Source organism: Amyelois transitella, chromosome 4 (genome assembly GCF_032362555.1).
Source record: "Amyelois transitella isolate CPQ chromosome 4, ilAmyTran1.1, whole genome shotgun sequence".
Taxonomy (NCBI): domain Eukaryota; kingdom Metazoa; phylum Arthropoda; class Insecta; order Lepidoptera; family Pyralidae; genus Amyelois; species Amyelois transitella.
The window spans coordinates 1,532,279-1,553,891 of record NC_083507.1 but is presented as its reverse complement, the minus strand read 5'-3'; the positions used below and the strand labels follow the sequence as shown (position 1 = coordinate 1,553,891).

The 21,613-nt window shown below is 39.1% G+C and overlaps 1 protein-coding gene and 1 long non-coding RNA gene across 2 annotated transcripts in view; one reads left to right on the top strand and one right to left on the bottom strand.

Annotated features, from left to right (window-relative positions):
* LOC106130951 (protein vav) overlaps positions 1–21,613 on the bottom strand; it is a 31,762-nt gene that overhangs the window by 8,397 nt on the left and 1,752 nt on the right. Inside the window, exons 2-11 of the mRNA XM_060953730.1 lie at positions 21,052–21,227; positions 20,074–20,133; positions 19,469–19,640; positions 5,420–5,590; positions 4,873–5,088; positions 4,644–4,763; positions 4,014–4,130; positions 3,424–3,600; positions 2,889–3,088; positions 714–831 (exon numbers count right to left, since the gene is read on the bottom strand). Of these exons, the coding sequence (XP_060809713.1) occupies positions 714–831; positions 2,889–3,088; positions 3,424–3,600; positions 4,014–4,130; positions 4,644–4,763; positions 4,873–5,088; positions 5,420–5,590; positions 19,469–19,640; positions 20,074–20,133; positions 21,052–21,227 (1,527 nt within the window). The remainder of the gene's footprint in view (positions 1–713; positions 832–2,888; positions 3,089–3,423; positions 3,601–4,013; positions 4,131–4,643; positions 4,764–4,872; positions 5,089–5,419; positions 5,591–19,468; positions 19,641–20,073; positions 20,134–21,051; positions 21,228–21,613) is intronic.
* On the top strand, positions 19,465–21,345 carry LOC132903967 (uncharacterized). The gene is made up of 2 exons (XR_009657542.1): positions 19,465–19,606; positions 21,065–21,345. It is a non-coding gene; the product is annotated as an uncharacterized LOC132903967 (long non-coding RNA).

Here is a 21,613-nt window from a genome sequence, read left to right as displayed (position 1 = left end):
TAGTAGTAGTTCAGCGCGGACGTTTAATTTTTTTTACAAAACTGTATATTTCTTAAAAACCACTTGACCGATATTGTTTCTACGCGAACTTAAAAATTCCATTGATATATTCTATATTCCTTTTTAATTTCATCAAAATCAGACCAACGGTTCAAAAGTATGTAAGATTATATAGGATAAGAATTTGTAAGTACTTCTGCCTTATATAAGTTACTCTCCTCTTAGTTATCTAAAGGTTTACTGGAAGAGAATACCTAAATGGGATAAGTCCGCCTTTGTATAATTTATCTTACCAATTCACTGTCTTTTTATGTTCTTTCAATGTACAATAAAAATGCAACCTTTTTTAATCTGTTATTTCCACCTTATTTGTTCAAATTGTGGGAGAAAAAAAAAAGAATAAATAAATAAATATATACGGGACAAATTACACAGATTGAGTTAGCCTCGAAGTAAGTTCGAGACTTGTGTTACGAGATACTAACTCTACGATACTATATTTCATAATAAATACTTATATAGATAAACATCCAAGACCCAGGCCAATCAGAAAAATTTCTTTTCTCATCATGCCCTGGCCGGGATTCGAACCCGGGACCTTCGGTGTCACAGACAAGCGTATTACCGCTGCGCTACAGAGGCCGTCAATAAATAAAAAAAGATATTACAAACAAACAAACAAACAAGAGCTCTTAAACTGTAAAAATACTCACTTGGAATATCCTGCCCTTGAGGAACTTGGAACAATGGTGGCAAGTGGCGGGTTTCTCGAACGTGTGCAGAACAAATTTGTGGTCCGTGCTGCGACACCCGGCCGGCTCTAGGTTGTCTCTGGAACAATGCTCTCTTGATAAGTCTTTTTAATCTGTGTTTATGATTGATCATTTGTTTCTTAATTTAAACTGTGGTTACCGACACTGTATCATTCACATGGATGTCGTAAAAGACGATTAAGGGAATGAATTTTTGTAGGCAATGGGCCAGCTACTGCCATTATTTCAATCTCCCTTTCATTATTAGAGACGGCCTCTGTGGCGCAGCGGTAGTACGCTTGTCTGTGACACCAGAGGTCCCGGGTTCGAATCCCGGCCAGGGCATGATGAGAAAATAACTTTTTCTGATTGGCCTGGGTCTTGGATGTTTTTCTATATAAGTATTTATTATAAAATATAGTATCGTTGAGTTAGTATCTCGTAACACAAGTCTCGAACTTACTGCGAGGCTAACTCAATCAGTGTAATTTGTCCCGTATATATTTATTTAGTAATTTATTAAGTCGTGCAGCTGATTATTAGAATCTGGTTCAGCGTCTGTTCCCAGACGACACCTAGCTGCCGGCAACACTCACATGGCGTCGCGGATGGCCTTGAGCCACTTCCGCTTGGCGTCGTCGGTCCTGGCGTAGAGGGTGTAGGTGGCGTCCTTGGTCCTCCTCACGAGGTAGAAGCGTCTGTTCCCAGACGACACCTATCTGCCGGGAACACTCACATGGCGTCGCGGATGGCCTTGAGCCACTTCCGCTTGGCGTCGTCGGTCCTGGCGTAGAGGGTGTAGGTGGCGTCCTTGGTCCTCCTCACGAGGTAGAAGCGTCTGTTCCCAGACGACACCTATCTGCCGGGAACACTCACATGGCGTCGCGGATGGCCTTGAGCCACTTCCGCTTGGCGTCGTCGGTCCTGGCGTAGAGGGTGTAGGTGGCGTCCTTGGTCCTCCTCACGAGGTAGAAGCGTCTGTTCCCAGACGACACCTATCTGCCGGGAACACTCACATGGCGTCGCGGATGGCCTTGAGCCACTTCCGCTTGGCGTCGTCGGTCCTGGCGTAGAGGGTGTAGGTGGCGTCCTTGGTCCTCCTCACGAGGTAGAAGCGTCTGTTCCCAGACGACACCTATCTGCCGGGAACACTCACATGGCGTCGCGGATGGCCTTGAGCCACTTCCGCTTGGCGTCGTCGGTCCTGGCGTAGAGGGTGTAGGTGGCGTCCTTGGTCCTCCTCACGAGGTAGAAGCGTCTGTTCCCAGACGACACCTATCTGCCGGGAACACTCACATGGCGTCGCGGATGGCCTTGAGCCACTTCCGCTTGGCGTCGTCGGTCCTGGCGTAGAGGGTGTAGGTGGCGTCCTTGGTCCTCCTCACGAGGTAGAAGCGTCTGTTCCCAGACGACACCTATCTGCCGGGAACACTCACATGGCGTCGCGGATGGCCTTGAGCCACTTCCGCTTGGCGTCGTCGGTCCTGGCGTACAGAGTGTAGGTGGCGTCCTTGGTCCTCCTCACGAGGTAGAAGCGTCTGTTCCCAGACGACACCTATCTGCCGGGAACACTCACATGGCGTCGCGGATGGCCTTGAGCCACTTCCGCTTGGCGTCGTCGGTCCTGGCGTACAGAGTGTAGGTGGCGTCCTTGGTCCTCCTCACGAGGTAGAAGCGTCTGTTCCCAGACGACACCTATCTGCCGGGAACACTCACATGGCGTCGCGGATGGCCTTGAGCCACTTCCGCTTGGCGTCGTCGGTCCTGGCGTAGAGGGTGTAGGTGGCGTCCTTGGTCCTCCTCACGAGGTAGAAGCGTCTGTTCCCAGACGACACCTATCTGCCGGGAACACTCACATGGCGTCGCGGATGGCCTTGAGCCACTTCCGCTTGGCGTCGTCGGTCCTGGCGTACAGAGTGTAGGTGGCGTCCTTGGTCCTCCTCACGAGGTAGAAGCGTCTGTTCCCAGACGACACCTATCTGCCGGGAACACTCACATGGCGTCGCGGATGGCCTTGAGCCACTTCCGCTTGGCGTCGTCGGTCCTGGCGTACAGAGTGTAGGTGGCGTCCTTGGTCCTCCTCACGAGGTAGAAGCGTCTGTTCCCAGACGACACCTATCTGCCGGGAACACTCACATGGCGTCGCGGATGGCCTTGAGCCACTTCCGCTTGGCGTCGTCGGTCCTGGCGTAGAGGGTGTAGGTGGCGTCCTTGGTCCTCCTCACGAGGTAGAAGTGCGCGGCCCAGCGAGCGTCTCCCCGAGACCTCCTCTCGCCCCCCTCCTCCACGCGGTACTCGGCGAGGCGGACCCCCACTCGGTAGGAGTATTGGTTCTCCTGTTCACATTGACAGAATGACATGTTACGATGTTGACCAATTGAGTAATGTTCCTGGAGTGAGCGGAATGTTTGGTCAGCCAATCATGTGACGCTCGGGATAATGGAATTCTGATATTGCTTGCACAGATAGAAAAAATACAACCCAAGCTAATAAAAGCGTAGTAAAAAACACTAGAAGTAATCTGAGTTGTCTTTTAATTGGATTTCTATGGTTAAAGGAAAGGCCTTCAAAAGTCTATGCATCTTAATACTTTCAGAAATATTATATTTTCAGGTAGTTAACCAATAATTAATTAAAAATAAAACCTAACATCAACACTTCAAAAACTTACCTTAACAGGTTTACAGAGCAGCATCAGCTTATCAAAGACGAACACGTATCTGGACCTCAGTTTCTGGTCCTCATGCGCTTTGACCTTGAGCTCGCCGTCCAGAAGCAGGCGCCCGTACGCCGCGAGCCCCGCCCCCCCCGCGCCCAGGGCTCCGCCCTCCCAGTCGATTATGCTCTCCTGGTGACATTGGTAAGGTCGTGGTTTATAATTTCAATCATAGCAAATCTTGCGAATACTAAGTTAAAATTATTTAGAAAATACGAGAACTTCCTGGAGGGGTAAACAGAGATCTTTACATTTGCTACGATCATTGCATACTTCTTTTCTCTTCGCTTCATCCACATTCGTAAGTCTCTTGATGCAAGCTCGTCGGTTTCGGGTACAATTGACCTTAGTAACTAAGTACCTTAACCTTGGTCGAAAGGTTAACTATAATGCATACACACTTAGTAAAATAATACCTGGACTCAATACCTGTATCAAATAGCAGGTACCCATCGCCGTTACTTTTTCTACACTACAATCTAGAAAACCTAATCTTGTAAAATATTGCCAACTCAACACTTAAGTAAAAAAAAATAAAAAAATACCTGGACTTTAGCGAGCAGGGCTAGCACTTCGCTGTCCCTCTTCACCTCGTTGATGTACTGCGCCACGTCCACCATGGCTTCTTTGGCCCGCTCCAGGCTGCGGAACTCCTCATGATTCTATAGTTAATAAAATATTAAAGATAAAATGGTTCCGTGTTAGACGCTCTGAAGATGAAGGAAAACATCGTGGGGAAACCTGCACGTTCAAGTGACTGACTGAATGATCCGATTTAATCTCCAGGGATATTGGTACCAACATAGAAAGATGATGAATACACTACTATCGTGTTCAAGGAATCAGTTCTCTTAATGACTCTACTGAAGTCATGGTTTAGAATCACGCGCATATAATTACAAATTACGCCATCTAGAATCGCTTTTAAGAAACTTCATGACAGATTAATGAATTTAAGAGTTACATATTACACCATCTGGTATCGCTCTTTAATAACTTTATGATAGATTGATATAACTATATGATGATAGATTTAAGAGACGCTGTAGCTGCCTGCCATCAAAAACAGATTTTCATAGTCTGATTAACATTAACTTCATTCTAAAATTATCATTCATTCATTTTCATTTAACATCATCATTCTATATTCTATTCTATTGGCCGAGTGAACTCACGGGTTGCGTTTCGTGGACCAGTTTGTCCAGTAACAGATGGTATTTGAGAACCCTCTGCATCGGCACTGATAAGATGTCTCGCAGCTGAATTCGGCCGTCGCTGTGTTCTTTTTGACATTTCTGAAAGATAAAAAAGGAAATTAGAAAATTACTAGGTAGTCTAACCATATACTGCGTGGTTCGACGAGACTCATTTAATGTAAACACTATACAAGTTGATCATGCTCACCGCTAGTTGTTTGCTGAATGTGGCGTCTCTCGCGTCTAGTGCTTTGAGCGTGTCCTGCGCATGCGTGAGATTAGAGCAGTAATCCCCATATAGTAGCAACCTCTCTCGCCACGCTAGGAACACATCAGCCAATCGCGGCGCGCCGCTCCCCGGTACACACGCTTCTGTGGCTAACTTCAGCTGACGTAGTAATCCGCCGTGGATTTCGTGGAGTTCCTGGAAAATAAATTATTTTAGTAGAGTGCTAGGTGTTATAAAACAAGATGAAAGAAACACAGGCTTTGATGGCTCTCAATGGATAGAAATTTTATCGATTTACTCCCGTATTGATGTACTTTTGATGGTTTTTATTCCTTCGATAAAATATCCATCAAACTGATTTGAAAGCATATTTAAACAAAAGTTTCTCATCTGGCTAGTTCTTCAATAATATCTTAAACATAGCACTGTATACAAATTTGCCCTTGGCGATTCATCAAAGCATTTCAGAATTTTGCAACAATTAAAACTACTTCGTTCAATTCAAAACAAACAAAGCGCAACTTACCTTGATTCCGAAAAATATTGTTTGTAAATCTTTCGGCTTCAAGTACGGCGTGAGCGGCCTCAGAAAGTGTTTCACAATTTTGCTCAAGACGTCCACATAATTACATTCAGTGTCTACTAACTCCCGTATAACATAATCTCTTTTCTCTAGACTGTGCGACGAGGTCGCTAGCTGAAAACACAAATAAAAAAAAATATAAAACCTTTACAAAAAAAAGAACAGAGCAATATTTGAAAAAAAAAGCAAAATGCATTCTAAAAACAAAACAATTACTAAAAACATGTAAATGCTAAAAAGACTACCGGCTAACTACATACAGCCACGAATTATTTGTAATGACGGCTGTGGGGAGCCGCAGAGTATGAATTATGCAGACAATTTGCGGCACGCTTAGCCGGACTTTTACTTGGCCACTCGAGTACGACGCGTCGCTTTGTTTCATCCGAATGTTTTTGTATTTTCCGCTTTACGAGCATCGCCACCCGTCACATAGTAAATGTAAATAAGAACTTCGTTTTATTAATTGTGTTTTTTTATCCAGTAACAGATGTTACTCAAGACTCTTCAAAGTCGACACGCATTAAATGTCATTAAGCTGTAATATAGCAGCAATGATCGTATACAACAGAACACGGAGTAAAAATTTTAATTCTGACATTAATTGCTTACAGCAGTTTGGGTCAAATTATGGAATAATAGAGATTTTCAATTCCATTGTAATTATCAATGGTTCGATGATATTTTCATGTCCTTGAGCGCGACATGAAGCGCTAAATATACAAAATGTCCACGGCATTTTACGCTATGTTAATTAAATTAGGTTACGACTAACTATGACTAATTAGAACAACAACGAACTGAAGATGCTGAATTCAGTGCAGAATATTTGAATATTTTTAAATTAGAGGATCAACCTTAATATGTATTACAGAGTTAATCTTCTACTAAGTATGTACTATGTTTCCAGCCGATACACTTTTTAAGAGATCATTTACATTCCCGAGTTGTATTGTTTTTTTTATATTTATTTACCATTAATACATATTGTTTCTTCTTAAAATACAAACAATAATGTTAGTCACGAGATGGTTTTCCTCAATATAAGAAAATGTATTTGAGACGTTTCTTATTACCAATGTTTTCCTTATAATATTTATCTTTTAGTAATCTGGTATTATTTGAACTGAAAAAATGTTTTATTGACTTAATCTTAAACTTAGTTTTTACTTCGTTCAAGTTCAACTCAGCCATCAGCTGTACTTACGACTTTATTGAATTCAATAAATAAGATTCAAACCAGTTTCCTTTTTCACATGCGGGCAATATTTGTTCACCTGTACAATCGGATCTCGTCCAGGGCCGAACTGGCCAATTTCCGCGCGATTCCCGGACCGGATATAGACATACGGACAGCTGGTCCGTATCCGCGCTGTTTACACGCGCCGAGAAAACAAACCAGAGAGTACGGGCCTGTCATAACGTTTTGGTTTCTCAATGTGTGGTATTTTGTAAGCACGTTGGGTGGTACAATAGTAGAATTTTTGTGTTGTGAACTGATTATGGAATAAAAAGTTGATTTTCATAGATATTACTCTAGCAATTAAGATCTCGATTTTAAGGAAAGTCTTGTCCCGTTTAATGTATATTTTGGACCAATTAATATAAATTAATATAAATCTAGGCGCTCATTAATTGCTTATTTTTTTAATTAACAAAAACATGTAAGATAAACCAAAGCGCCATACTCTATTAAAACGACACAGTCATCCATTCTACATGATGATCAAGTCAGTACAAAATCAATAGACCTTGCTCCTTTATTTCATAGGCCGAAGTCAACAAAAACACTGGCAGCTCCCCACTCAGCAAGCAAAAAAAAAAAACAAACTCAAAATAAGAAGCATACTGCGTTGTAAGCGGGTGCGTGCTGCACCGGTGGCAGCGGCGCGGACGGCGGCCGCTTCACCGCGCACAGGTCGTGGTAGATCTCCTCGTCGTGGATGCGCGCGCAGTAGCTAGCGTACTCGCCGACGTCCCCGGCGGGAGCGTGCGCGACGGAGCTGCGAGGCGGCAGTCGTCAGCATGCGAGGGGTGGGGAGGGCGACGGGGGAGGGGGTGTTTGTTTGGTCTTTTCGATTTTTTAATTCAATTCAGTTTTTCAGTTTAGTTCTTTTCTGATCTTAATATAATTTAAAAAACAAAATGGTAATTCAAATTTTTATTGTCCTGTCTTAACATTTGTAAGTCTATTTCAATCCTAAAAGCGGGTATACAATTTTGAACTCCAAGTCTATATCAATAAACATTCCCATAACATAAACAATGACAAACTCCGTTGACGCGACAATCTTTTTCTTGTAATTTCATTAGGTAGGTTTTACGAGCTTGTCCCGGTTCCCCAAACAGAATAAAGCGGCTTTGTTCTAATTTTAGTGGGTGTTTTGTTTGACACATCCCCCCGCCCCCTCCGCCCGACCTAAGTCCGCCCCTGTCACATATGTACACACACATTCACGGGAAAGTTTCTTGATTTTACGAGTATATAGGTCATGTTATTTCAGAATTCATATTTTTAATTTATCATTCAATTAAGTAAAAGAAAGATTTTGCATTAGAGTGTACTGTATTTTCACCGTTCATTAGATTCTTCGATATCAAGAAAATTTCCTCGTAAATGTAAATATGACATGGTTTTCGCTTCAAATAGCCTTTCAATAAAAAACGTTTCTAATTATAAAATGTTTTAGCTCAATTGGCCGCGTGGAAATTCCAGAACTCAAAATTATCAATTTCAATTATTCTATTTAAAAAAAAAAAGTTAATCCAAACCTTCGTAGACAAAAGTAAATAAAATATACAAAAAGAAAAGAAAATTGACAACAAACAATTTTTACTGTACATCCACAATGGAAATGTTCTACGAAAAATGAATTAAGAGATTGTATTCTCCGTCATGTTTACAATACATATACTGGGTACTCGTTTATTTATGAGGAAACCTTGTTTGCGTCGAAAGAAAAATATTTCGCCGTAACAACTCCTCCAGTGTAATGTAAATAATAAATATTTTTAGACAAATCGAGCCGGCCGTCTTTCTGAGGCTTGCTATTTTGTTGGGTCTTATTAACAGACTATGTATACTATTTTAGTTATAAGTAGTAAATATTGCCGTTAAAATCCGTATCTACTTATAATCAAATCTTCTTAATCGGCGAACGAGCATAGCATACGGTATAACGGTTACTTTTACTGAAAAAATATATTATTTCCTTGTAATTTCATATTGGAAACGTCCAAATAAATGACTAGACGAGGAAATTTCCGGCATCAAATTCGGCCTGACGAATTGATATAAAAACATCCGGAAAAATCTGATTTCTAAGAATTTCAATGGTACCTACTAAATAACTGTTTTCTGCGTAATGAAGCGGGAACCACGTGCCAATACGAAGCAAACGCCGAACGAAAACATTTTGAAAGAAAACACGCTTTAGCTGAATATAATATGGAATTACAGATTAAGTCAAGATGCGCAAAACAAATTTAAATAATAAAAAAATTCTTCACCCGATAACTAATAAATCAGGCTCTAAATTCAAGGTAAAGTGATTCTATATATTAGCACTTACTACAAAAAAGAAACGATTTTTGGACCTGTCTCTATGACGGCAAGTGGATTGCGCACGAGTTTAAGCTTTTGTAGCGAAACTGCATGTTTTCAGACAATGTCCGGGGTTGGCTACGCATATTGTAAAATCAAAATTATATTAAAAAAGAAAAAAACATATTTACAATAAAATAAATAATAAAACTGAAATGTACAATAATTCGTTGCAAACCAAATCTCTAATAACTTCTTGCATACAATATCATAATATCCAATGCCAGTATGGACACATTTCTTTTGACTGATTTAAACAGATTAATAGGAACTTATCAAGTTGTTGCATTTATTTGGTTTCAATGGTGATTATTTTAAATGCAATGAATGGCCTGCTGTCAAAAGTGATTTCTTGGAATAGTCGAACAAATTACTTTGGCTTATCATTTTTTTTACATAAACATCTGTAGAACTGACAAAAACCGATACCGAAACATGTCGGTTTCACACCAAACTCTTCATAACAAATAATTTTAACAGCTGAAAAAAAAATACTAGAAAAAAAAAACAAATCTAAGTGAGCATGTCCTCTAAAATAGTGCCGAAGCGAATCATAATCCATGCCCAAATATCTGAAGCAGTGTACAGCCAACTTGGCCCTTTTTAGAAGTCGCAAACGCGTTTCGTACTTAACTTGAAGGCTAGATTTTAAGAATCCCTGCTACAATAATTAAAAAAACATGTCTACGAACAAATTTAAAATTATTGTTGTGACAACTGTGTTTATTTCAAAATTTAACACTGCTAAAATGCGTTACTTGTTTACTATTATTTGTATTAGATTAAGGCTCATTGTAAGTGAATTTAATTCTTTATGAGTCAAATCTTTAAACCTAATATATTTTCAGATTATATGCTAAGAACCGTTATTCGAGACCTATAGAGTGAGATAGCAACACCTTCGTGCTCTTTCAACAGCCCCAAAGTGCCCCCTCCACCCACTTCCGGTCACCTATCTCGTTCTTTCGGAGTGGAGGGGGGGCCTCGCTTGCCAGTGCGCGCAGGAGCGCTGTTTCCTCACATTGGCATCGACTTTCGTCGAAGCAACACCCCATAAATAAAACAGCGTTGCTGTTCGAAAAAATAAATTAATAAATCAATAAGTTGTTATTGTGTATGTCTGCGGAAGACTTACAACACTGCCTACAAAAGGCATCGCCTGCGGAAGGCAATTCCCTAAAGTTTCCTACAGAAGGAATTTTTATGATGAATAAGTCACCAGATAAGGACGAACGGAATCGGCGGGAGCGGTCCACAAGTTCCAGCAGTACTAGTTCTTCGTCAAGCTCATCTAGTTCCGACCGGCTACGTTCCCGCCATAAGGCGCGAACACGCGGTCGTAAAAGAACACATAGCGGTGGGGATCGCAGGTTAGACATATTAACATCTCAAGTAAGTGATATATTGAATTATATTAGGCAGACCGATTCTACTTTTGCCAAAAAACAACGTAGGTCTATCAGTGATTCAGATTCTAACGATTCTAACATTTCATTTCATCCTACGGACAATTTAAAAAGTTCTCTTTTTGCCGACGAGCCCCTCGTCAACAAACCGCGACCAAGTAAAACTTTCGAATTTAACGTTAACACTAATCTCAAAGAACCTAACGTAGAAAATGCATTAGAGAACCGATTAAATCTTCTTAATAAACTGCATCACTTTAATACAAACGAGTGGGATCGCGTTCGATACGTAGAAACCGAGAAAAATTATTTGGCAAAACCTGGTTTTTACGAGATTGATGTTAACACTGAGGTTCGATACTTTGATCCTAATTCTAGCTGGCTAAAGTCATTAGATAGGTCATTGGGCGCCATGACTCATGCACTTATCCAGCAAAATGAGAACTTAAAAAATAATCTACAAGAGCTCATACAATGGTCATCATTACCCGGTTGTAACTTAGATGCAAATACGTTATTTGATAAAATAAATTCCCTTTTTTCTGACAAATCGGCCTATGTAAAAGTGTCCGAAGATATTTTACAATTAGTTTGTGGGAGGCGTGCTGACGTCATACAAAAGCGACGCGACAGTGTTCTTTCAAGCATTAAAGATCGTTTTATAAAAGAAGACATTAGAAAGATACCTCCCACAAACTCACAATTATTTAATCCAGATATGTTAAGCTCCTTTTTGCAGAAAGTTGGGGGTACTAATAAAATTTTTGTGTCAAACAAACGCTCTGCAGAAGAGCCAATAATGTCTATGCGGAATAGAACAGATTATTCTCAAAACAAACGATCGCAGAGATCGTTCAATAGACAGGAGAAAAATCTTGATAATGTACCCTCAACTTCGACTGGTTATCGCGGTTTATCGACAAAGACCGGTAAATATCAAAACAGCAAGGCGAATAAAAGTGGGACGAATTCGAAGCACAGTACCAACACTAAGAAATCAACTGAGAATTCAAACCGTCGGTACAGTAATTTTCGTAAATGACTATATACAAGACAACTTTTACGGTGGGCGTTTGAAAGATTTTATTCATGTTTGGCGTTATTTCAACGCTCCAGATTACATCATAAAAGTAATATCGAGTTATCGAATCCCCTTTTTAGTTCTACCCCCATTAATGGCACCAAACATGTTAAGAAAATTTCAGACACCCAACAGTGCTGCAATGACAAAACAGATTTCAGATTTAAAAAGACAAAAGGTTTTGGTACCAGCTCCAAATACACCCAGTTTTGTCTGTCCGATGTTTCTCGTAAAGAAGGCAGACTCGAGCGATCGGCCTATCTTCAACTTGAAAAAGCTAAACGATTACCTAGCACAATTCAAATTTCGCCTTATAAACGTTCAGAGGATTCCAGACTTCTTACAAGAAGGAGACTGGACCGTGAAGATCGATTTATCTCAGGCATACTTTCACCTGGCGGTCGCCGAAGCCGATCAACGGTATCTGAGAGTTCTATACGAAACGGATTCAGGAAACATCGAGCTCCTTCAGATGACCAGTCTCCCCTTCGGGCTGTCATCAGCACCCAAAGTATTCTCGACTGTATCCAACTGGGTAGCCCAGCTCTTGCGCGAAAGAGGCTTAAGGCTCATAGTCTATCTCGACGACTATCTGATAGTCCATCAAAACCGAGAAATTTTGATAGAGCATGCTGCAGAAGCTGTTCGATTACTGACCCTGCTCGGATGGACGATCAATTACAAGAAATCTGTGCTCGTCCCGACCAAATGTATAAACTACCTAGGTGTAACATGGAATCTCAGCCAGAATTCCAAGTACCTACCCAAGGACAAAGTGTCGAAAATCAAAAACAAAATACTTTATTTGTTAGACACCAATCAATGGAATTTCAAAGATTCCCAGAGGGTACTAGGCATGCTAAACTTTGCAGCGTTCGTCGTGCCCAGAGGTCGTCTTCACTGCCGCCCCATACAGAAGGCCAGCATACGACTTTCGAAAATTCAGCCACAAACAAAGTGGCCATTAGAAATTTCAGTTCAAGACGAACTGAAATGGTGGTTAACTGCAGTAGAATCAGGCACTCCTATTCACTGCCAGAGGGTTGCACATTTTTTGACAACCGATGCCTCCGGCTCAGGTTGGGGGGCTGTGCTAGATGGGAAAAATGTAAGTGGTGTCTGGCAGAACAGGCAGATAAGTTGGCACAGCAATCTGAAAGAAATGTCAGCTGTCATACAGACATTGAAGATGTTTCTATCGTACCTCCGAAACACCACGATTCTATTACAATCGGACAACAAAAGCGTGATCAGTTACATAAAAAACGAAGGAGGCCTACGATCCACAAACCTGTTCAAATTGACGCAACTGTTGTTCAACATAATGGACGAGAACAACATACAGATAATCCCACATCATATTCCCGGTCAATTCAACATAGAAGCGGACTTACTATCCAGAAAGAAGTCACGCGGCGAATGGACTCTCAACCCAGAAGCTTGCCACGAAGTGTTCAACCGCTACGGTCGACCACAAATCGATTTATTCGCTTCCGCAAACGCACACGTGCTTGCTTGTTACGCATCGCGCAATTACGAAGACTAAAAGAAGGCCGAGATCTGTCTCGAGGCTTGGTTGGTGAAGGGTGGAGCAATCAACTGACAGGTTGGTCTCATGACGAAATTCAATTGCTTAACACTAGCTTGAGAGCATCAACAAACAAAATGTACCAGTCTGTCTGGTCTAAATGGGAAGTTTGGTGTAGGGCTAATAATATTAACAGCCTACAACCCAACGGAGCCCAGCTAGCTAGATACTTAGCACATTTGCATATACGCTTGAATTTGTCATATAAAACCATTTTAGTTCATAAATCCTGTATTTCTACACTGTCTGTTCCTAGACAAGAACCACTTAGCGCAAATGTTATTGTGAAGCGTATTCTTAAGGCTATTTCAGTCGCTAATGCTGACAAAAAGCAAAGTAAACCAGCAATCTGGGATCCCAGAATTGTAATTGAATGGTTAATTAAACACTCCCCTGATCTAAATTCATTATTTGTATTATCTCAGCGCACAGCTTTGATACTTTTGCTAGCATCTAGTCGAAGAGTACATGATTTAACCCTGTTACATATTGATGAACAGCATTATGAAGATCATTCTGATGTTATTGTGTTTCACCCAGTATTCGGCTCTAAGACTGACAATTATGTGCACAGGCAGTCTTCATGGCGTCTCAAACAAACTGAGAATTACAATATCTGTCCTGTTTTTCATGTAAAAAGACTGATAGAAATTTCTCGAGCAAGGCGTACTGAAGAAATGACTGAACTGTTCATTTCATGTAATGGAAATATTAAGGCTGCCTCTCGGACTATGATTGGAGGCTGGGTCAAGAGGATTCTTCGCTCGGCGGGAGTTGAAGCTAGTCCAGGGAGTACGCGCAGTGCTTCAGCCTCGTTAAACTGGATGGACAATTGTAATATTGATGAGATAATGCAAAAGGGGAACTGGCGTGTTCCTAATACCTTTGCGTGTTATTATTCAAAAGAGATACGTGAACCCCAGAATGGGTTCAACTTGTCAAAGTATTTTGACGCTTTATAACCTGATTTTATGACTTTTATATTATCATATTACTAACTGGAAAATAACTTTAACTTTTATTTAATTTTTTGTTTTCAATTCTTGCTTATAAGAATTCTATACATTTAAAGAAAAATACATACATATATATATTTCATTCATTATTTGTCGCAGCAAATACCATTGATTAGGTATATTTTCTATAAGAAGAATAAATAAAACAAAACTGATTAGCAGATGTCTTCTTTTTATTGCCATTGCATATTTCAATGACTATTCCATACTGACCTTCATCACACATTGGCTTATTATTTTTCGCTTGCCACCAGGCGATAACAAACACATCTCACTCTATAGGTCTCGAATAACGGTTCTTAGCATATAATATACCTGTTTTACCTGAAATTAAAACAGTTATTATATGCGGTAACCTTATTCGAGACCTATAGTTTAAATTCTGCCTGCTGGCTTATTTTAACATACTTTAGTGAGATGCAATGTGAGGAGACAGCGCTCCTGCGCGCACTGGCAAGCGAGGCCCCCCCTCCACTCCGAAAGAACGAGATAGGTGACCGGAAGTGGGTGGAGGGGGCACTTTGGGGCTGTTGAAAGAGCACGAAGGTGTTGCTATCTCACTCTATAGGTCTCGAATAAGGTTACCGCATATAATAACTGTTTTAATTTCAGGTAAAACAGGTATATTTTGGTCCTAATACTAACTAGGTATAACTAACATTTTAATATAAACCACCTTAAAGCCTTGTGTGATGGTGCCAGACAGAAAAGGGAAATGAGTGCGTCTTCTTCCGAAACTTACAATCATTTTCTAATCAGATTAAAAAGAAATTTTCAGTAAAAAAAAAATTAATGCTACTTGCTATATTTAATCCCACGACCTTCGAGTCTACGGTGACAACAGGGTAAAACGTAGGTATATTATAAATTAACTCTGCTAAGTTTTAACGAACGTACGAAAGACGTTGCGACTTCAAGAGTATAGGCCTTGATACCGGCCGCGTGTCAAGAGCCGGTAAATGAGCTTCACCAGTACTGTTCTTCACTATACAACGCGATTTATATTCATTTGGCAACCATTATTAAAGGAATAGGTTTCAAATTCGACTAATTATATCTTTATTCGCAAGTTGTTTCTTTACTTTTAAAGTACATTAATATAACTAATATAACATGTATCTAAGACAATAATATGTCAAGTTTTAATTAGTATAAAGAGGAGTAATGGCGTTTAGTTAGTCAATAAATATAAAAAAAATATATGTTAAATATTTAAGTGCTGCAGCATAGTTTGTTCCGCCGCTTTTTCTACACATGCGCTTTGGAAGCGGTAGTAGTTTTAATTATATAGTGATACCTTGTATCCAATTTTGAAAATAAATCTATTTTATTCTAAGTGAATCTACCACGTCATGTTCTATTTAACTCCTTGACTGTCATAAAAAGATGAAAAAAGACCAAAGGATTTCGCGCCGCGTCGTAATGGTATATAACCTTATTGCATACGCCCACGCGCCAGTCAAATTGTAAAATCTTCCCGCGTATAACAACAAACAAGGGATGTGGCAAAATTTTTAAAATATAACAAGGAACGCCGCCTTTTTATCTTTAAATGTATATCTGTACAGGGAACGGTCTTCCGATAAGCATACTAAGAACAAAACGTCATTCATTATGCCAAAGCACGCCCTCCTTCCAACGGACGGAGTTCAAATCAAATGTTGTCTCAGTTCACTCTTATAAAATTTAATTAAAGCAGTTTCAATTTCTCAAATTTTTTATCGGTAATATTTTTTATTGTCAAACTAGTTAATTTTTTTTTCATCATGGTGCCCACAGTCGACCACCGTTGTAGTCTATATCACGACAAATGCCGAGGGAAGGCCGTTTTGGTACAAAAGTTGTAATAGGTTCAATATTTCTGTATGTACCAAATATTTTTTATTCTTTCTTTTACTTGAACACTTTTTTTTAAGTGTTTCATTATTTTAATTAGTAAATTGACAAAAGGCTCTGTAGGCATGAATAATTAAAACTTTTTTTCAAATCTAGCCGTTTCGTATTATTTCAAGGGTTGAATTAATTCACAAAGATTATATTAAGTATGTTTGAAAAATTTTTACTGTTGTTAGCACTAAGGTTCAACAAACTTTTCATAAATAAAGCTAATTTATTCGCGATTTTGTCAACGCGACCCGTATCTTCATTAACCTGAAAGTGTACCAACCAACCAACCCTAAACTCAACAATAATAAAATCATCCATGTATAAAACACGTTAATTGATTAACAATATCTGGGGTAGCCATCTTGAGAATGTTAACAGGAAGTCCGCATTGTAAAACTCGCGTTGCGAAGATAAGTGACTTTCCCTCGGAAATAACTTATCATTGCCAAAAACTACTTCGCTAAATGATGAGAACAAGTAAGATTAATTTTGAATAGCCGTTGTGTCAAGTACAATTGGCTTAATTAACGAAAAATCTTATCGCGGACAGAAACGATTATAACTAAAGAATTTTAATTACAGTGGAGGTTATTAGGTTGTTATATATAAGTATGTAGATAGCCGAATGCTAAATGTGAAGTCTTATGAGAAGAGTCTTCAAGTTAAAACATGAAGATAACAATATTATTATGATTAAATATGGGCAGGTACGCCTGACAAGGTTGAGGAGGTCAGACGGGTGTCGATTCGTGTAAAAACCTGACTTAATCCAGGATTATAATCAAGAGGAGCAGACTTCTTTCTCCTCTCCAGAGATGTGCGGATGTAACTGGTACTAAAGGCAGGTGGAAGAAGTGAGTTAAGAGCAGAAGAGTGATTTACGTCAGGTGAAAGACTTCACGGGAGCAGGATAGGACTTTTGAAATTTCCACACGAGACATACCTACTACATCTTGATTTTTTTTACGGGGTAGGCAGAGCCGATAAGTAGTCACAAGATTCAAAGGCTCACGGATGGAACGGGGAAGTGTGAATTTAAAATCCTGTAAACCAAGTTGTGAAAAAGGCAGAAAACATGATCAGCTGAAGTAATACCTGAGGGTAAAGGTTTAGTGGGAAAATATCTATCGCATATTACAAAGATCTATCTATCACTTAGAATGAAGTGAAGAAAGAAGAGAAGAAATGAGTGAGTGATATAGAGAAAGGGAGAGCGCGAGAAAGACAGAGAGGAGCTAATAAGAGTTCCAATAAAATGTCGTGTATTTGTTTCCATGCGCATTATCGTGTTTACGTTACGTTCGGCATAGATTTGCAGTAATCGTGCGTTTGCGCCGCTTATCTTTCCATCTCATACATTCCCAATAACCTTAACGAATGTTTATGTGTGCACATTTATGCCTGATGTGCTACCGATAAGTTTTCTATGACATGTCTACATGTGCCGTGTGGTTCACGGTAGTTCCGAATAGAAGTTCCATATTTATTTTGGATATTTTAAATGGCGAATATGCCCAGAGGACGATAATTAAATTTATTTATTTGTAGATAGATTAAATAGAAACATAGTTTAGTAAAAATTATAAGCATTGTGGGAGAACTGTTTGTTGGCAATAATAGATAGATAATTAAGTCTCTACCTATACCTATGTTATAATTGTTAATATTGTGTAAGAATTTAATGTATAAGGTGTTTTTTCTATCGCATTGGTTTTTATGACTGTAATGATAGGATAAGTTTTGATGAAATAAATAAATAAATAATCTATATATATAAAACTCTTCCGTTACTGAGTGACTGACTGACAGACAACGCACAGTCGAAACTACTGGTCGTAGACAGCTGAAATTTGGAATGTGGATTCCTTGGGATATGTAGGGGAGCACTAAGAAAGGATTTTTGGAAATTCAACCCCCAAGGGGGGGAAAAGGGGTAAAAACGTTTCTACGAAAAATCTTATTCCTTGGGTTTATAAACTTGAAACTTGGCATGAACAAGTACATAGGCAAGTAAATATGTTTGACATTATAAGTTTTTTCAAACTACCCTCCAATCGTGATTTAGGGGCTGCGATTGGGTGACTGATTTATTAACGCACAGCCGAAACCGCTCGGTATAGGAGTCTGAGATTTTGAACAGAGGTTCCTTTAGTAACATAAGTGAGCACTAAGAAGGGATTTTTGAAATGTCAACCCCCAAGGGGGGATACGGGATAAACTGAGCCGGGGCTGCGGGAAAGTTCTAACGAGATACCGTGGCCCCGGAACGCAAAGGGCAACTGAAGGAACGAGGTGGGTTTTAGTCAGTAAAAGTCTGACACTCCCTTCCGTTCCACCCAGAGCGGGAGAAGTCATTTGATGATTTCCCATCCTTAAAAAAAAAGACTGTATGATAACTTTCAGTCGTCTCTTTAACATACATAATAACATACATAATTATGTACATACATGCATAACATTAATAACATCACGCCTTTAAATCCCTATTTTGTGTTAACACTACCTATACAAACAGCTAAAAGGAAACAAGTGAAGAGACGAAATTTGTCCGCATCCATTTTCACCTAAATTGTTAACGTTAATGAGATTTACTTTTTATTATCAGGTCAACCTAATAGCCTCACATGTACGTATAACTTCGTAAGAATTTTCTTTCAACTCCTAACCGTTGAGGAGTTGTACCTTCCATCATCAGCTCATTCACATGGGATGATGACTATCAGACGCAAATACTTAAACAGATCTATGAAATTGTCAAAAACGTAATTGCCTGTAAATTTGAGGTTTGCCCTTGATTTCCCTGGAATACCATCATCAGATCCTGACTAGGTAACAACGGGACCAACTTGAAAGTATACTCTACCGAACAAAAAAAGAATCACGTAAATCGGTCCATAAATCTCGGCGTAATCGGTATGCATAAATAATATATAACCGAATTACACGTGGGCGAAGCCGCGGGCGGAAAGCTAGTATGTAATACTTTGATCCATATCTCCGATACTCATGAGAACGTTTAAGGGGAAACCACACGCGTACAATTGAAAGTGGTTCTTGCAAGTGTATGCAGTTACTTGTAGTATGTAGATTAGATTACGCTTGGCTAGAATTTCGTTGGAATTTAGATATGGTGACAATTTTATCGTTGCAAACATAAGTCCCTGAGATATTACATACAAATCCATGATGCTATTGTAGAAAATATCATTTTGGTTTTATTTCATGACAACGAAAATAATTAAAAGTATTATTTTTTATTTGTGCTTTTTTTTTCTCAATATGCCTGTCTATTTTATTATTTTTCAATAGAATTTAAAAAACTTTAATAATTCAAAAACCGAACGCAACCCATTACAATCTTCGAATCAGTGAAGAACAGTACTGGCTTCGCGCCCATCAAACAATTCAACCTCAGGCTCTGCCGACGTGAACTTGACATAGCAGAGGTCCTCGTAGATCTCCTCGACCCTGTCCTCGCAAGTGGCGCTGGGGATCGTGAACTGCACCCAGGGCACCTCCGTGGGCGCCTGCGTGGGGCTCGCACGCATGTAAGTGTCGGCCTCCATAGATACGCGCGTACTACTACAATGGATTGGCGGGTTACCACAACAAGTTAAATGTACTGGCCATCAAGAAAATAGCTATTGAAACTCATTGACAATTTTAAACGAGAAAAATCACTTACGTTCTCATTAAAATTTTCAAAAATAGCACTGGCCATCAAGAATGTAGTACTCATTTCAAATTAGCAAATAAATTCTATTTAGAAACCAAGCCATGCTACATGATAATATTGTTTTTTTTTTTTGTAACATCGGTATTGTAAATCCTACGATAATCACACACCATATTGTTTAATTTTCACATAATTAAGGCCTGTTTGGTTTGTACAAAATGTTTTGTCAAAACAAACACAAACTTGTTGTGGTAAACACTTTTCATTATAAACATTTATTTTAGTAATTTGTAATCAATACGTTTGTAGTGTAAATATAAATTAATTTTATATACTTACACAGATTGCAGATCTTTATAAATGTCCTCTTCGGACTGTGTCCTGTGTGCTGAAAATGGCCTGAAAAGAGTTGGTGTGTGTAAGAATTCAAATGCTGAGATATCTGTCTTATTTATATAGGCTGGGGATTCACTAGAACCTACAATTACATACATATAATCACGTCTTTATAGCTTACGAGGTGTAAAGAGCCAAGAGTGTCGGAGATAAAGGCCACATACAGCTGTATATGTTAATGTTAGATTGAGGTTCAAATTGTGACTAGTTGCTAGTCCATCGCCTAAATAAAATAGGAAACCCAAGTTTAAAGCCTTTTCCTTGACCGACTTTTACAATCTGCAAGGGAAGAGAACCTAATGGAAAAAGTCTCTGTAGTTTTTTTCACCTCAAAATTAGGTTCAGGGCCGAAACCTAGAGCTAGCCTTACAATACATTACAATGATGTGTAATTTTTAACATCTTAGTGAGAATGAACACCAGCACATTCAAATTGACGGTTCTATCTAATAACAAAACGTGACCTTGCTGAAATACTAGAAATTCAAAAAGATATACATATATCACGTCTCTTTTTCTTACGCCAGACAGAGCCAACAGTCATTGATGTTTTCTGAATCATTTTTGTGCGGTTAAATAAGTATATACCTAACAATACATACATGTCATCACTACATGTCTATATTCCTTGCTGCTATAAGCCAACAGACTTGAAAAAAGAGGCGCGTACTTATTAGGTCATACATTTGTGATTAAACAGATCTGCATGAATTAAAAAAATATATTATTTAATCGGTTAAATAAGTATATAATAATACCAATACATACATGTAATCACGCCTATATCCCTTGCTGGGGTAGACAAAGCCAACAGACTTGAAAAAAGAGGCGCGTACCTATCGGGTTATAAATAAAATTCATAATAAAAAATTTAATTAATTAAAAAATTATTCAACTAAGCACTACTCGATATTTACTTACTTAATATTTCTAGAGAGCGCTTTCGGACACTGGCTCAGTTTGGCCAGGGTGCAGAGGACGCGGTGGAAGTTGGAGAGGTCGAACAGCATGGACGGGTCGAACAGGTCTATCTCGCGGAGCTCGAACACCTCGTGGCACGTCCTGAGGAACACTTTGATGTTCCGCATGCACAGAAACTGCACATGAAAAAAAATATTGTGTTAATATTATATGTATGTATGTATTTAGTTATTTTCTTAAATTTTTATTTACATAAATATTTTTTGTATTTATTATTATATATCTATCTCTATATGTCTTTTTTTTCATGAGGTAACTAAATTCTGCTCCAGCAATATTAACTTCATTCAAGCAAACCATTTTTTCTTCTTAAACCTAAATTAATCGGTCACACTACTACACATTTCTATATGAACTTTATGCATTGCTCCAATTTTAAGTAGTACTTTATTTTTAAGTATACTGTTTTTATAATGGAAGAATTTTATACATATATTTAGATTATTGAAATGTGTGAAACATTTTAGTTTTGTACAAGCAAAAAGCAAATAATGGTACAGAC